Raw genomic sequence first — 18346 nt, forward strand, 5'->3', positions numbered from 1 at the left:
GGAACACAAAACAGAAATGAGAGAAGCAGCTACGACCGAGATCGTTCTGACCGCTAAACGGCTGTACTTGTCCTCACCCTCAGTATGACTTTGTTGAGCTCCTGGACGGCAGCAGATTGATTGCAAGAGAGCAGCGGAACCTGCTTGAGCCCGAAAGAGCAGGGAGACAGGCGAGATCCGTCAGTCTGCACGAGGCTGGCTTTATCCAGTACTTGGATTCTGGAATCTGGCATCTGGCTTTTTACAATGATGGGAAAAATACGGAGCAGGTGTCTTTTAATACCATCGTCATAGGTAAGAGCGGTCTGCAAAGCATCTTTTTCCGGGCTATCGCCTGCACAGTGTGTTGAACAGAAACTAAATGGTCTTCACCGATTTGGAGCGATACCTAGGGCGTTAAAGCCTGAGGTACACTGTGAGAGATATTTTCAAATTGTTTATTTACGAATACGTTGGCAAACCATGAAGCACTGAATATTATTCTGGAAGGATCTTGGAGGAGGGCAGTGCGTCTTGAAAACACTTGAGAGCGTCTGCATTTGAAATGGCGATGCTTTGCTTGACTAGTCAAGCTGGTTTGAATAGTCTAGTATATATGAATCCTTTTTTTGTTTGGCTGGTTGTTTTTTGTTTTTTGTTTTTGTTTTTGTTTTTTTTTTTTTTTTTTTGGTTATGGAGCAAGCCATCCGTCATTCCTTCATGTGCAGCTAAAATGATCAAAGTGACAGAGTTTACCTTCTGCGGGAAGTGGGCTACACAGTAAATATCCCTTCTCTCTCTCCTCTTCAGAGTCTGTGGTGGAATGCCCCCGCAATTGCCATGGAAATGGAGAGTGTGTTTCTGGAACTTGCCATTGTTTTCCAGGATTTTTAGGTCCGGATTGTTCAAGAGGTACGCGAGTTAGAGCCTTTTCTTAAGCCAATAGAAAGAGGCTGTAGAAACACGCGTAAATCAGAAAACTCCCAGGACGGGGAAGAAAGGGGGAAACGGGCCGATGCCTTGTCCCAGCGACGTGCTTGTCTTTCAGGACCCCGACCGCAGATGTGGCTGTTGACTCTTCTGTCGTGTTTTATTTCACAGCAGCCTGTCCTGTGTTGTGCAGCGGCAACGGACAGTACTCCAAAGGCCGCTGCCTCTGTTTCAGCGGCTGGAAGGGCACCGAGTGCGATGTGCCCACTACGCAGTGCATTGACCCTCAGTGCGGGGGGCGTGGGATTTGCATCATGGGCTCTTGCGCCTGCAACTCGGGATACAAAGGAGAGAATTGCGAAGAAGGTAAACACGCCCATATTTACGGAAGTCCGTTGTGACCGTCCTAAAGGAAGAGATGATCGGATCATTTGTCATCTTTAGTTTGGCAGATGAAGCTCTTTATATGCCTCCTCGTGAAAGTAATTTGATCTCCATGCGTATGGTGGCATCATTTGGTTAACATTTTCACTAATAAGAAAGAGCAAATACCGAGGAGCCCCTATGCTTCCAGTCGTGTGAATAATTCTTTTTTCTTTCAATCAGAGAAAGTAAGCAAACGTGTGTGACTCGAAGCCCACGATGGGCTGTTGTTTTGCTTAGGTGGTTTTTTATCTTCGCTTTCAGGTTTTTCGTTTGTTTGTTTGTTTTGTTTGTTTTCACAGTTTTTCACCTCGAAACCAGCTTTTAATGGAGCATTTTGGCGTGTCTAAAAAGACAGGCTATTGCACGTAATATACGAGTGAAAAAAAGTACACCCCGGGTTTGTTCTATAACCGTATGTAATGATGAGAATCAGGCTGCTATACTGTAAAGTGCAGTTGAATTGTTTTTTCAAAAAGCAGAAAAGCACCATTTCCGTTCTTCAATCAAATTGATTTTATTGATCCGCACACACAAAGTAATGCAATTAAGTCTCTGGAATTAAATTTTCAGGCCATTGACCCTACAAGTGTAAAGTTTTATTGAGTCAAATTGCTAAATTAAATCTCGTCATCTAAAGCACATTAAAGTGAATTAAGAAGGATAGAGCGTATGCAACTCATTTATTTCTCAAACAGTTTGAGAGTCCCATACAGCTGTCACTGCTCAATGGTCGTAGATTAGGTCAGCTGATACAATTTCGTTATGGAGAAGCCGATACTTATTACTGTCTGATTAAGCAGAACAGAGAGCAATAGTCTGAAATCTCAGGAGCGTTTACGTGTGGAATTCATGAAAATTATAAATCCTTGCAAGAGTCTCAGTTACCTAAATGGCATAATTCTGAATGCTGAGTTGTGTCATTTTTTTTGCATTTGCAGAAACACATTCTTGAAAATGGTAGTCAAATATTTGAGTATCCAACATTTTCATGTAAATTAGATTGGGACCTAATTCTTTATTCTGCACGTACTTTGCATGTATGATATCTGCTAGATTTAATTATAAAATTGTTCTCTTTTCTCTACTGTAGCTGACTGTCTAGACCCTGGATGTTCCAATCACGGTGTGTGTATCCATGGGGAATGTCACTGCAATCCAGGATGGGGTGGTAACAATTGTGAAATCCTGAAGACCATGTGTCCAGACCAGTGCTCTGGTCATGGGACGTATCTTCAAGAAAGTGGCTCCTGTACCTGTGACCCTAATTGGACTGGCCCAGACTGCTCAAATGGTAAGGTTAAAAAATGCACCACAGTTGACTGCTTAATATTGTGTAGATAACTAAAAATTAAGATCTTTTCGTTTTTAAAGCACACTTATTAAATTTTATATAGGTTTTATCGAAGTGATTGTTTCTAGAAAGAAATGGTAAAAGTGATGAAATTTAGTCGCATTAGAAAAAGAAACAGGCTAGGTCAACTTGTCATTAAAATTTCTCCTTTAGTAGCATTGTAAAGAATATTTCGTTTGTGTAAAATACTCCCTCTTCTAACTCTCAAGGCCTGTGTATAGCTTGGGACTTAAACACATTATCTGATCAACAGAGAAGCCTCAATTTAAAAATTATTTGACAACATAAGGCTAAACCTGATCACAATAAAGAGTACGTATAGATAAATATTATGATATGCATAATGGTCCAACGCTGATTTTTAGATTATAATAATATGATTGTAATAGAAATGGCAGGCAGTAATTTTTTTTCCATCAGTCAGGTTGTTACTGAACAGCAGCTGTGTGCACGGCATGGTGATGGGCCCTGTAGCAATAAATACTGAATCCTTCCTGCCTTCTAGAATAGTGGCTTTCAGATTTTTGACCGTGACCTAAATGACCCATAGCCTCAGTCTTACGTTGTGACACATACATATACAGACTGACATAACTGAAACAAAGCTTTACCAAGTGGTACACACTAATGCTTTTCCCTACGTCTTTTCTACTTTTTTGATGCTGGTTGTATCCCATGAATTAATTCCATGACCGTATTAGTCACACCGTACGAAAAGGTACTCTAACCTAGAAGGTTACCATTTAATTGGGGAGAGGAGACGAACACACATGAAATACTTAGAAACCAGGACGTGCCAGTTTAATGTTTTATTGACTAGTACGTGCAACAATATGCTAAATACAACCAACATTCAGAGGAGTGATCCTGCCTTGATGCACGTGAGGTCCTCAAGAGATTTTTATGAACATTTCTTGCCTTCTTTTAAAGATGGCAGCTAGCATGGAAATGGGAGGAGGCGCTTTTTGACTAGGGGAATGGTACTAGAAAGTACCTACGAGCGTAGGCTCTGAGATCAGATGCTCGGGTTCATATCCAACCTCTGCTACTTATTAGCTGGGTAATCCTAGGCAGACTACTATATGTTTTAGTTTACCCATCTATAAAGTGAATTTAACCGAGAAATTCTTGGGGTCCCCGGGTGGCTCAGCCGATTGAACATCCAGCTCTTGATTTTGACTCAGGTCATGAGCTCAAAGTTGCGGGATCGAGCCCCGTGTCTGGCTCGGTCATGGGCATGAAGCCTGCTTAAGATTCTCTCCCTCTCTCTCTCTCTCTCTCTCTCTCTCTCTCTCTGCCTCTCCTGCTCGCGCTCACTCTCGCTCTCTAAAGGAAAAAAAAGAAAAAAGCAATTCCTCACAGGGATACTTTGGGAATTACTTGAATGACTGTATATAAAGTACTTAGTACAATGCTTAGTCCAGGATAAATTCTAAATCTAGCTACCACCCACCACTGCCACAGCAACTACCATTAACCGAGTTGCACCTCTGAGCGTATCGTTACACACGTGGGAGCGTAAAGGAAGAGTATTTGGAGGCAAACGTCGGGTTGGGCCCGATTTGGAGGGACGCAGCTTGGCAATGACAGTTCAGACAATGGAGAACTCACTGGTCATGACGATGTGTGCCCGCCAGTTTGATGAGAGCAGCCTGTTAGAACTCCCCATCGATTATATGTCAGGGAACACGACTAGTCAGACTTTGACGGCCCAAGGCGAGTTTGAGAGCTCTCCCAGAGTGTGAAGTGCTGAGAGCGTGAATTCGTGGGGGAGATCGCAGAAATGAAAAGGATGAAGCCGAGGGCCGTTTTAAAGGAAAGCTAGACAGCAGTTGCTGAAGAGACAGTGCAGAAGGTGACCAGAAGAGCCGGACGTCGGCAGCCAGGAGGGCCTGGGGCAGTGGACGCGTCTCTGGAGAAGACAGGAAGCTGGGAAGGGGTGAGGGGCGAGGGGCAAGGCAGGATGCAGGCCAGGCGATGAGGAGAGACCGGTGAGACATGGAGGGAGGATGGCTTCTGTCTGGATACTCAAAGTAAGCAAAACTAAATACTACTAAAGCGGGGGGGGGGGGGGGGGGGGGGGGAGGGGGTGCAGAATGAGGAGGAGGAGAAGAGGGAGAGGAGGGGAAGTGGGGGGGGAGCAAAAGGACAGGTTTTAGTAAGGCTGTTGAGTCTGTGTCGGTTTGGCCTCAGGGAAGGGGTCTGTCTACCCCTCGCCCTGCCCACACGGATTGCCTTCTCTGCAGACCTGTCGTAACAGTGAGCGGTTAAGAGCAGGGAATCTGGGGCTGAACTGCCTGGCTTCCGGTCTTGAGCTGGCCATTCTGTAGGCGTGTGACGTTCATCGGCTCTTCAGCTCCTCTGTTGCCTCCGTTTCTTTACCTGTGACATGGGGACAATAAGAGTACTACCTTACACAATTAAATTACGACCTGATAACAACGGTCGTAAGACGGAAATGAGTTAATATGTGGAAAGCGCTTAGAATCGTGCCTTACACATGGCAAGTCCTTACAAGTCTTAACCATTAACACAAGTAGTGGCGGTGGTGGTGGCGGTCATAGTCATGGTGGTTTGTCACACTTAATTCTTGATTGGTTGAGAGGAGCTTCCACGTAAAAGTACTGCTTGGAGGGGCACTGGGGGGGGCTCAGTCAGTTAAGCATCTGACTCTGGATTTCAGCTCAGCTCATGAGATCGAGCCCCGCATCGGGCTCTGTGGTCTCTCTCCCTCTCTCTCTCTGCACCTCCCCTGCTCGTTCTCTTCCCCGTGTCTCTCTTGAAATACACAGATAGACTTTAAAAAAAAGTACTGCTGGGGTACAGTTCCCCAAATGTGAAAATTCCGAAATGCAAATTATTTCATCTATTATTATAACCTGATGGCATTAACCTAAGAGAAACCCCGCTACGCAGCGAATTAACATGCTTATTTTAAGGGGAAAAAAAAGACTAGTAATTTTTACAGATCACTCTTTCTTGGCACTTTGAGAAACTCGGGTGACATGGCTGCTACCCTGGGAATCCTCAGCAACACGACACATTCGTGCGCCATTCCTCACCTGCTACAAACTGAATCCCGGAAGCCCACGCTAAACAAAGTTGTGTCCAGGCTAAGTCGTAATTCTGATGAAAGACTTCTGTTGAAGCCTTGACCAGATATCCTGGGTAAAGGGACAAAGGGACGACTTAATGCCTTTTCTTCCTTGTACTGTCTCTCTCTCATTTCCCCCCAACCTTTCTTCTTCCCGCAGCTCCCTTGCCCCTCCTCCCTCATCCGGTCTCTCTCTTCCTTCCTTTTCCTCTACCTCCCTCACCTCTGGGCCATACATTTTTGGAGGCAGACAGAGGTTTATGTTCGTCACTGCTTCGTAGAAATAGGAGTTGATTCAGATAGCCAGGAGAAGCAAAAACTGGTTTGAAAATTCATGACCGTAGACCAAATCACACGTCCAGGACAAATGAGAGCAAAAAACATAACCTGGGGGTGGGATTGTAGAGAACCCTCAGGGCCTCACTAAAGAGTTTTAGGAAATCATCACCACCCAACATTAGGAAGCCTAGGTGCAAGGCATTATTTAAATAACACGTTAACTTGTTCTGTCCTTTGTTCTTAAAAACATATTTTATAACCATAAGAATCAAAATAAGCATTTAATTTTTTCTGTTCAGTGTTTGTTTCCCTTTCTGGCTTCTGTGTTAAAAAATGCATCCCACACTCAGGAAAGTCCAATTAAAGTTTATAGATACAGTTATTTTTATAGTAAAGCTACTTGGTTCAGGTCTCTTATGCCTCCATCAGTAAAATAAGCATCCGAATACTAGCTAGAAAATAATACTTGTTTGAAAATTGTCATTCTAATTTGTCTCCCACAGTTACCCAGGTAGGAAAGGAATGGTGAAACAGCCCTTTTTGTCTCAGATAATGTTATTTAACACGTTAACCTGAATTATTTTATAAAGGAGAGTTTGTAATGGATACTATAGCTCAAAAGATAATTCAGTCTTTGGCCCCTGGCTGGCTGAGTCAGTGGAGCGTGTGACTGTTGATCTCGGGGTCGTGAGTTCGAGCCCCACATTGGGTGTAAAGGTTACTGAAAAAAAAGTTTAAAAAATAAAATAAGGTGATTCTGTGATATTGCTATGAATAGCAAAAAAAAAAAAAAAAAAGGTAATAGATGTTAATTAAGAGATGAAATTGGCTGCCAAAAGCACCTGTCATTATTTTACATATTTAGACTGATTTTTTTTTTCCGTGCTTATATAATCATTTTGCCAGTTGCAAATCTAATGGTAGCCATGTACAAAATGACTGATTAGACATAGTGGGTGAAGATCTTTGTCCCATCACATCTTTACACCCCCCAATGAAAAACCAAAAAAACATATTAAACTCTCAGTGTATAGAGTTGGATGATGAATACAGTGCTCTTCTTTGGAATAAATTAATTACACTCCAGAAAAAAAAAAAAAAAAGACTTTATTCAACTTTGCTATTAGCTGGAAAAAGACAGAAAACTTAGAAGAATTATCAGTAATTAAACATGCATCTATTCATCCTGTGAAAATATCCTGGTTCCTGTGCCGGAAATTTATCTGCGTGTTCCACAGTTGCCATCTAAAGTTTACAAACACATCGTAGGTAACTTACACTTGTGGCTGGAAGTTGACCAGCAGCATTATTGGGAATTTCTAACTAACTGAATCCCAAGGCAGAACACTTTACCAGCTACTTCTTTTGTTGTTGTAGAAATGACCTTCGGATCTCTAAATTCAATAAGAGTAGATTCTGCAGCTGCAGAAACATTTGGTTAAGCTGCTCCAAGAGAAGAAATGAATTATTTCCATCAGAAAGTTTATAGGTTTGAAAGCAACTGAGTTTTCCTCTCTCCTCATCAGCAGTTTGTCCATTAATTAGCCCTTCAATTCCACTTCAATTAAATTAACTCTAATTAATAAGTTCATTACAAAGATTGACGCACCTTGCTCAAAGCTAGTGTGCTAAACGCTGATAAACACCTTCGCCCTAATGAAAAATTGATTAGATTGAATAAAAGGGGTACCTCAGAAAGAAACCTCTCTCTTCTGGAGCAGAGTTGACGTTCTGTTCGTCTGAAGTTAATCAAACCATCTTGGATCTCTTAATCAAAAATTTAATTCAAACGAGATGAAAAATGTGGCTTGAAAAAAACATACCCCACTCTCTTCCAGTGAACAGTCCTGGCTGTTGTTTATAAGAAATGTTACAACCCTCACAGTGCCTTGATATGCTGTTTAAGATTCTGCAGGACTGAGAGACAGAATTACCGGTGTCTGAGAAATGTTATTTGGGCAGTGAGTGGGGGAAATAGGAACATGTGGCCACATAAACAGTTACTGGTTTTTAATTTAAAAATAAGGCTGTAGTCTATTTCCTCTTTGTTTGAAATGATTGCAGGTTTTTATTGTTCAGCATTTTTATCTTTGCAAGAAAAGCAAAACCAAACGACGATCTTACAATCATAGAAAAAAGCGGTAGTTTATTTTATTGAACTTTACGTGTAAAAAGTAGAATATAAAATACCCTTCAAAGTTTTCTTTCCGTGTGTGTGTCTAATCAAATAAGCTTTTAAGAAAGGTTTTGAAGAAAAAAATGACTTTAGACACAATTCTTTTTAACGATGGAACCTATTATGGTTTTGAAGTCCTTTGGTAACGTTCAGTTATTCTGATATCTGAAAAACCTAGCTTGTGAAGTGACAGAGTCAGTAGCCACATACATTTTTAAACTGGTTTTCTATTCGTTCGCCTCTGTCAATAGTACCAGTTTACTGGACAGGAAAAACAACAATTTCTTCTACTCAACCAGCATGTGTGTGTGTCAGAAGCAAGCCAATGTGCAAACTACAAGATTCTTTTTAATAAAAGTTTCTGAATATTTTAGAAATCTAAACCATAGAGCTAGAAATAACCCCTTTGCAATTCTTGCTATACGGGTGAAACCCAACTCCTGCTGAGACACTGAAATATTTCATTAATTTTATATTAATTTGATGTATGTGTTTGTCTGTGTGCGTGGCTTCTCCACTGCCAGAAGACCCTGTGGGATACATTACGTGTGTGTATTTTCCTCTCGTTATGAATCACGTGCTCCGTTTTGTTAGTAGCCTCTATGTTTACACATACAATATAGGAAATGATTTATAACAAAATTGTCATGGGTATTTTATGCACGATTACAGCAGCGTATTAAACGAAATGATGAACTGAAAAAGTGCATTTTTACCATTTATAATGCTTACTAGTCGATGCTAAAATGTGCTCAGTATGTAAATCCTTTGTATTTATTTTCAGTGGTTTTGTTTTTAAGACGTAGCCCTGCTTATTCATTCTCCTTCTCCCCGCCGCCCTCCTCCCCTGCTCTCTTTCCTCTTTTTCAATACAGAAATCTGTTCCGTGGACTGCGGCTCGCACGGGGTGTGCATGGGGGGCACCTGTCGCTGTGAAGAGGGCTGGACGGGCGCAGCCTGCAGTCAGAGAGCCTGCCACCCGCGCTGCGCCGAGCACGGCACGTGCAAGGATGGCAAGTGTGAATGCAGCCAGGGCTGGAACGGCGAGCACTGCACCATCGGTAGGCCCCGCCCCCAGCCCCGCCCCGCCCCGCCCCGCCCCCCGCCAGCCCTGCGCGCGCAGCCGGAGGGAGCGCCCTGGTTCCTGGCTGTTTCCCTACTTGCAAAAGCTGATTTCCTCTAATTAATTTTCATTCGTCTTTCTTAAAAAAAAAAAAAAAAAAAAAAGAATTGCTTCTTCACATCAGGCCTCGTGTTACAACGGCCATTCGGTTCTTTTTAGAACAGCTGTCACAAGCATGAGGTATAAGAATTTGGTGGTTTGTGATGGCTACAAAAATTGACTCACCTGCAGATGATTTCATTTCTTTTTTATGAACACGCGTCCGTTGAATATTACGTCTCAGCGTTCCATGGTGCCATTGCATAACAGCAATATTTTTTACTTTAAGAAAGATGCGAAACACGGGCAGCCCCACGCATTTTAGCACCTGTCGATAATACTTGAGTCTCTCAAAAAGCGGTTTGACTTTCTATGGCTTTATTTTGCAGCAGCCCAAGAAATAAAGTAGAATGAAATGCACAAGGCTAGCTGTTCTTAAAGTTACATGCTGATACTTTTCAAATATGATGATGTTCGTGAACCTCTGTGGGTTAAATAAAGCAAACAGGTGTTTAAGATCAAAATGTTGGTACATAAATGATAGCTAGGATGGATTCAGAATTATCCAGAACATACATAGTACTGTATTTTCAAGGTATTCGGTGCCTTTGCTTTTTACCATTTGAGTCACTGAACTTAAAACATTTAATTAAAGAAAATATAACAAACGTAAGTAATAAATGCCTGCCTTCCTTCAGTGGAAGTGTACCATATTAGCTCTAAATGACACAGCCTTACAAAAATGTCATAATCTGCATAACTTGAGGTATGGTGTTTTATGTCCATAGGGTGTAATTTGCTAACTGGAGGGAGTCCCAATATCTTAAAAAATTTCTTCTTCCAGTGCAGCTATAAGTATCATGTACTTTATTTTCTTGCTTACAGGAATTGGCTAGCTAGGAAATTTTTCACGGGAAAGTTGAAATCACATAATTTGATAAATTGTCACAATTGTATCTTTACAGAACTTCAAGTGAGGTTTTTTTCCAGTCTTAGTGACATTCCTGTCATCTGTTTTAAGGGTGGTGAGCCCCTCGCCCCCACAGGTGATGATCCACAGAAGGGCTCTGCCAGGACTCGGGGCACTTGTGCTCATGACCATAATAGTTATCCGAGAGGGAAATGACCCGTCGTCATCAGGTGGTTTCTGGAGAAGTCCATGCACAGGCCTCCTGAGTTCTTTCTCTCCCACCAGGAGAGGTCACACGGAGCGTGGACCTCTCTCCAGCACTGAACTACACCAACACGTGTGCAAGGAACACGTGCTTCTGCCGAGGGTAGCGCATTTGAGACTGAGAGGTTTTTAGTAGGGCCGCTCCAAGAGGTAGCCTCTGTCAGCCACAACCCCCAAAATTCCGGATTGTCAGAAGAAGAGATTCTCCTGGTAGGCACAATCACTGTAGAGAACGTCCAGTTTTCCAGATGCCTGCCAAGGACCCGCCCTGCGGATTCTCCAGATCAGGCCTGTGGTGTTAACGTTTACCTGGGAAACACCCTTAGCGGCTCCCTTGTGGAATGTGAGCTTCCTGCCTACATCCCGGGAAGCATCGAGTCCCCACGGAGGAAAGCTGTGAGTGCACAGAGTGCTTATCTCCACAAATTTGGTAACGGCTTTCCCCTCCTCTACTCTTCAAGGGAGGCTTCTGGGGCAATGGCTGCCTGTCGTTTGTGTGAACTACATTTGTGAACTATATTAAAGCAGCAGGCCGTTGAAACCACAATTTGTGGGTCTTTCTGTGGACATACAGAGAATAATTTGTACCCCTGCGACCAAACAGCGCTGTGCCCAAATCCCAGAATGCCCATCTCTACCAGAGGCAGGGCAGGGGAAATAGGCCTCTAATCACAGTCCATCAGGTGTTATGACCCCGCCACCCCCATACCCATAAGAAGTGAATTGATTCTAGTTGGGGGGGGAAATGTTATATATTTGACTGAATGTATCCTAGGAAGTACAGCAGACACATGAATATATAGCTTGGAAAACCTAGCAGTATGCTATAAGGTTTTGCATAGGCAAATTTAACTTGCTAACCAACAGTTACTAAATGAGTCATTCTCTCGGTGTCCTCACTGACGTCGGTCATCTAGTACATGGTGAGTTTCCCACAGATGAGCGGTCCTTGAGCAGTTTTTCAGTTATCTGGGAACACGCGAGGTTGCTGGTAGTCGCAGCTCTTTTTATTATAACGTAGCATATCTTGTTAGGGTTGTTAACAGTTCCGTTTTCTGTTGTTTTATTTCATTTTGTTTCCTTTGTAGTCCACATGAGTAACAATGTGGCAGTAAAGGACCTACCTCATTTAAAAATGAATCTTCAGGGGCGCCTGGGTGGCGCAGTCGGTTAAGCGTCCGACTTCAGCCAGGTCACGATCTCACGGTCCGTGAGTTCGAGCCCCGCGTCAGGCTCTGGGCTGATGGCTCAGAGCCTGGAGCCTCTTTCCGATTCTGTGTCTCCCTCTCTCTCTGTCCCTCCCCCGTTCATGCTCTGTCTCTCTCTGTCCCAAAAATAAATAAACGTTGAAAAAAAAAATTAAAAAAAAAAAAAAAAATGAATCTTCAAAGTGAACCTTTTAAAAGACGCAGGGAACCTCAGATCACTGTTTTGTTCTTCTGTGCTATTAGAGCTACTTATTCCAGATTCTGCCATGCAAAGATCCAATTACTTTTTTTCCGACTACTTAACTACCTGTGCGTATGTCCACAGTGGAGCCTAAGGGGCCGTTTAAAAAGAGGCCTTTGTGAGCCACTGATTTAAACAACCCAGGAAACTACAGTACGTTTTCTCATTTGGGATATGTGACTATGCTGTGCATTTCCCTCTCATTTTCAACACTTACACATCTGGCTAAAAGAAGCTGCCACTTTATGAAAGAATACCCATAAATCAGCAAGGCTTTTTTTCTTTCTCCATATTATGTGCCATCTCATTGAATACAAACAGGGAGGTTAATTGAAAGAGAGACGGAGGAGAAATTAAACAGTTAGAAGCAAACAAAAGTTCCCAATAGAAAGCAAAGGATATTCTTCATTAGTCATCTTACTGTCTTCATAAACTGTTCATGCTTTCATAAAACCATAGGCATTTTGATAGTAAAATAGGTTATGAATTTAGAGTGTTCACTGAACACCCTATCTACTGACAAGATTCCATCTTGCTATTTTTATTAGTGTGTTCATATTTCCCTCTCGTTGTGAATCATGAGTTCGGCAAGTTGGGCGTATTAATCCTCGGGTTCACTGTCCCAAGTCCTTCTTCTTTCTGGGGTTAGACTTTGAAAAGTGATGCCTGCAGATGGAAAATGAAACAAAGGGAAATCTACTTCTAGCGATATTATGATTTAAAATAAATATTTTTTCCCTTCCTCCCCATAAAAGCATTTATGACTGTTGGGCCCTTTCATAAATAAAGGGGAGTTGGTTATATGAGAGAGCCACATCAAATGTTACTAGCAAATATTACTAGCATACTTTAATAGTAATAGCACCATCATCCTTTGTATGTGACCATTCCACAGGAAGGTCGAGTGATTATCCCACTCACGTTCCTACTGTTGTTTCTAACAAGATAGAAAAGATGTAAGAATATTTAGAGGGCCTAGAAGCAAGATAAAATATACCAAATATAATTAAGTGGTTTATAAATAAAAGTTGACATAATTGGAATACTGCATGGCTGTCTCCATATAAACGAGCCAGAACAGTTCCGTATCGATCAAGGTCAAGCCTGTGACCTGGGAGATACTTGTCTTGGCCTTAATTCAGTAAGTTCACTGTTGATGTATTTAACTGAAACCGGAATCTATAACCGCACAAAGGCAACTCCTTTGCTTTGACTCTCCCTATCCTTGCGTGGAAACACTGGAAAACTACTCTTCTGGCCTGGTGGCTGGAGTTAGTGGACCATAGAAAGAATGCAAACGCCACGCCAGCCTCTGCTGAACAGATGGTGATACGCAGAATCCACATAACTTGTAAGCGCAATGCAGCTGAAGATTCTGGGCAATGCTACGTCCTAAGTTTGCACATCTTGAGTCTTTCTAACCTGTAGCTTCCCCCAAGAGCTATTCTTTGTAGCGGTTGCGGAGAAAAAAAAACCGTCCCCATAGCCTTCCCCTTGTAGCTGAGAGCACTGGAGGTTATAGATGAGATTGTGACCTGCAGGGGCGAGGGGAGCAGGGCTGGGGACTGAATAACACATTTGATTGCTGTCTACAATGAAGTGTTGTTAGGAAGGTAGGGAAGGCCCAGATCTGTCTGTAGATGGGTGAATTATCTCCTGGAGATTGATTGGTATTTCCCATTGGTGTGTCCCATTTCCATACAGACAGAAATGGAGAAAACGGGCTCAAATTGTTAAGATGTTGTTTAGCTACAATGAGGAACCTCCTGTTGGAAGACGTATTTAAATCCTGACACAAGATCCCAAAGAAAGGTTTTAATCTCGGTTCCTGGAAGCTTTGGGAATACCGTAATCATTTAGGCGTGAAACACTGGGGGTCTTGTTTGGTTCTTTTTGTGAATTTGAGGAATGTTTTTAAGAGGGGAATTTCTGGTAACTTTTTTCCATTCGCCAAGTCTCTTGAGTAGTGTCCCTATCTGAAGGACCCCTTGAGGTCTCTTGTGGTTCTAGAATTTCTTGATTTCTGCTTTATTTAGAAAATTACGAGATTTAAACAAGGGATTCCCCTTTTGTTCTGTTTCACTTAGCTTTTCGTTTTCCCTAAGGCATTTACATGTCTTTGTTACCTTTCATTTGTTCATTTATTTCTTTATCCATTAAGCAATTACTGATCATCTCATCTGTGATATTCTAATATTTTTTATGCAAGTTAGTGGTAACAGATGAAAAAAACAAAGCGTGGGCTCTGGAAGGAAAAAGAATACGTGTTGTCAAATCTGCTCTGTGATTGATCCACTATAACTTGTATAATGAAACTATTGGTTACTGTAGGGCAGCGACCAGAGGGGAGAATACATGTGGATCCCCTGGGGTCCCGTCCCGGTCCCTGCTGCTTGCAATTTGGTTTCAGCCCTTTTATCAGTAGGAAAGCACTTGTTCCCTGCTTGTATCTGACTGACTGCCTACTCTATCATTGTGACCTTAGGCAAGTCATTTTTTTTTTTTTTTTCTCTCAACGTTTATTTATTTTTGAGACAACACAAGCAGGGGAGTGGCAGAGAGGGGGGACAGAGGCAAATAGTGTTTGAGGCAAATACATTAGAGTTCTTATTCTGTGGTTAAGTATAAATGAGACGACTGCAATCCAGACAGTGTTTTGGATGTTGACTTCCAAAAATAAAGACACAAAACAAAATTGCTGTCCAACGTGAAATTTTCATTTCACTGTTACAAAATGTAACCTAGTCTCAAAATGGATATGGCTTAACAAGAAGTTAGTATGTTTGAGTTGAGGGTTTTGAGAGGTGTTGCTTTGAGAAAGAAAGGAAGGGAGGGAGGGAAGGAGGGAGGGAGAAAGAGAAGGAGAAGAAGAGGAAAGGAGAAGAAAGGGAAGGGAAGGGAGCGAGGGAAAGAGAAAGGTGGAGTCTATTTGGTATTTGTCTTCTCGAGATATCTCCAACACAGGGTTGTTTATTGAGCTACATTGATTTTCATGTACTTTCAGGCAATTCAAATGGAAATTTGGCCTAGGGGAAATCCTAATTCCTTTAAGCTACAAAAGACCAGCTATTTGTTTTTATTCTAATTCTTTAGTACATTGGGAAACAGGATCATTAATGATCACAAAGACATGCTTTGTTTGCTCAGACAAAACTTAGACTTACAGTACTCGGCATCCCTCTATTAAATACTATGGTTGCTCTGGGCTTTGGGATGCTGAAGATCAGAAATTGAAAATGAAATACACACAACCGGGGAGTTCTCTACTAAACAATATGGGGGTAAAAGAGAGAAAGATGAAAACTGTACCATTGTGGACAAAGCTTAGCCTCGTTGTTCTCGTTCTTATCTCTGGAGAACGCTGAAAGAATAGTATTTACGTTGTTACCTTTAAAAATAAGTGACGATCTGGGGGCGCCTGGGTGGCTCAGTCGGTTAAGCGTCCGACTTCAGCTCAGGTCACGATCTCGTGGTCCGTGAGTTCGAGCCCCACGTCGGGCTCTGGGCTGATGGCTCGGAGCCTGGAGCCTGCTTCCGATTCTGTGTCTCCCTCTCTCTCTGACCCTCCCCCGTTCATGCTCTGTCTCTCTCTGTCTCAAAAATAAATAAACGTTAAAAAAATTTTTTTTTAAAAAATAGGTGACGATTTGGTTTCACAAGTGACCACTCGGATACACTCTGATACTTCCCTTAGATTACAAAATCGATATTCTTTGTAACTTTTGCAATGTTCCCAAGTTGGGAATCATATTGACCATAATACAGAATGTAGAAATTCTACAAGTATCTTTCTGCATTTGTACTGAAACTTCGTAAGTCCCCCCTTAAACGAATACAGGGTACCACGTTGCACCTGCCAATGAGCGCTCTGGGAGACATCTGGCTTCCCGTCTGTCAGAGTGATGGAGTAACTACAAAAGGGGTCTCCACTGCCTCCCACCTGAGTCCCTGGCGGGGCCAGCGACATACTTGTCATGAATCTGGTAAAGCTGAAGCCTCAGAGAGAACTGGAACACCTCGCTGGTGCGGGCCTTTCTTGCGAGAGGACCGCGGGGTTATATGGTCACATGTTCATCGGAAACTTGCAAATCAGTCAGGGCCTTCATCTATTTCCTTTTCGACTTGCTTTCCATCACACTTTTCCTTGAGTAGGATGACACTGGAATGACTATGGGCACTTTGAGGATTCAGCTAAGGAGGCTCTGAGCTGGGGGTACATTTAGTTTAGATTTAATTCGATATATTTATGAGGTGTGAAATCATTGCTGTCTGTGGTTGTTATTGCTAGCCATCCAGGAATATTCCTACCACCCGCTGCCTCACCTACTGACATGAAAGCACAGGGTCAGAGATTATATGAAGCTGTGAATTAGTCCTGTGGAGCCCTGCACCAGAAGTAGATCGTGGAGGAGAAATAAGGTTCGAAATGTATGGAAACGGAAGTTAGTCTGTGGAAAATTCCTCTCGTCATCAGATATGTTGTAAAAGTGCCTAATCAAAAATGCCTAATTTCTCCTGTCAGAGATACACTTGGTACTGGGATGTCTGTAATTACAAACTTGCCACAATTTTCTCGTTTGACGAATATATCTTTTGAGCAATTGATCAGAATTCTGGCGTTTCTTAGGGCGCAAACATGTCAGCAGTGTTGCGAAATTGAGTTCATCGGGGTGTGAAGTCACACGTGCCGTGCATCGCAGGGTATCCGTGAATCTTATGAACATTCGAGAAAAAAATTTCATGTTTATGTGACATGAAACACTGATATTGACAAAGATAATATAAAAGTCATAATATTCTGTGAGGATATCACAACAAAGTGGTTAATGAATGTCATCAATTCAAAGAGTGTTTAAGATTTGTTTATTATACAATAAAGTCTTCCTTTCTAGCAATAATGCCAAAAATTTATATGACATTAATAATAATTAAATTGAAACTTTTCTAAACTATCAGTAATGAAAACTATATTAAACAGTCGCAGTGAATAAAGACTGAATTATCTTTCTGTTCAGTCTACAGAAAGTATTACAAAATCGTTGTCTTATAAAGAAGCATTGAAAGAGTGAACAAAGCTCAAAAATACAGAAGGAGAAATGTTTATTAGAGACATGACAGGCACTTAATAAAAAATGTTACATGCTTTTCTGATATTTGTGGTGTTTTCAGCTCAAAAATAATTTCCTTTGATTTCTTATTCTAAATACTCATTTTATACCTAATTTCATATTCATAATTTGGTATTCTTTTCTTTTTTTTAAAATTCATTTATGTATTTATTTTGAGAGGGAGAGCAAGAGAGAGAGAGAGCATGCCAGGGAGTGCAGAGAGGGGGAGGTAGAGAGAGACAGAGAGAGAGAGACAGAGGGAACCCTAAGCAGGTTCCTCACTTTTAGCTCAGAGCCCAACTCGAGGCTAAATCTCACAAACCATGAGATCATGACCTGAGCCGAAATTAAGAGTTGGATGCTTAACCAGCTGAGCCACCCAGGTGCCCTTGGTACTCTTTTTCTTAATGAGAGCCCCCCAAGATGTATAATTTCAGACCCCATAAAACCTGCATCTACCTCTGTTCCCAGCTCTATGACTTGATAACTGTGTGATCTCGGGGAAGTCACTTAAGCTCCCTGTGCTACATTTTCCTCATCTGTAAAGTGGGAATGAAAATAGAGAGTCTCAGAGAGTCTTTGAGAGCATTGAATGACTTCACACATGGAGAAGAGCACTTAGGACACTTCCTGGCCCAAAATAAACACCATGTAGATGTTACTTATTGTTACTGTGGTTGCTGCTAGAGTTTGGGGACTGAGATTCATGAAGTTGACAGTGACCGATTCTTCCCTACTGAGTCTTGTCTTCACGCAGAGGAATTAGCCAACAGAAAAACAAGAGTCCGTGCTGGTTACGAGAACTGCTAGTCCCCTCCGCTTGCAGACACACTGAGTGGGGACAGAGATGCCTCGTGATCTGTCAAACGTGGTGGAGGGTGGGGCAGCAGGGGTCAGTACACATGGAGTTGAATGGAAGGAAATTCTAAGCCGACTTGGTTGACGGTAAAAATCCAGAGAAGCCAGAAAGCCTCCTGTGCGGTGCGCAGAAAAGAGATCCTTCTTAAGATCCTCTCTGTTCTGCTGTCCCGGTGACTCTAAGTAATTTGATGTGACAAAAAGGATAGCGATTCCTAAGAGAACCTTGAAAGCCCCTTAGAGCTCATTGAGTATCACCCATGTTCTGAGAACCAGGCTGACTTTTAGATGTCTGGTTTTTTCCTTTGAGATAACATTAGTACCCATTTGGGGCTTCCTAATATATATATTTTTTCATTT

The 18346-nt window shown here is 42.1% G+C and overlaps 1 protein-coding gene across 3 annotated transcripts in view; it reads left to right on the forward strand.

The window, feature by feature from the left end:
* Nucleotides 1–18346, forward strand: part of TENM3 (teneurin transmembrane protein 3) — a 451547-nt gene that overhangs the window by 337873 nt on the left and 95328 nt on the right. For all 3 annotated transcript variants that reach the window (XM_042934226.1, XM_042934227.1, XM_042934228.1), the window contains exons 8-12: nucleotides 84–294; nucleotides 790–891; nucleotides 1081–1275; nucleotides 2426–2626; nucleotides 9111–9296. In XM_042934226.1, coding sequence (XP_042790160.1) covers nucleotides 84–294; nucleotides 790–891; nucleotides 1081–1275; nucleotides 2426–2626; nucleotides 9111–9296 — 895 coding nt within the window. The remainder of the gene's footprint in view (nucleotides 1–83; nucleotides 295–789; nucleotides 892–1080; nucleotides 1276–2425; nucleotides 2627–9110; nucleotides 9297–18346) is intronic.

Source organism: Panthera leo, chromosome B1 (assembly GCF_018350215.1).
Source record: "Panthera leo isolate Ple1 chromosome B1, P.leo_Ple1_pat1.1, whole genome shotgun sequence".
Classification (NCBI taxonomy): Eukaryota; Metazoa; Chordata; class Mammalia; order Carnivora; family Felidae; genus Panthera; species Panthera leo.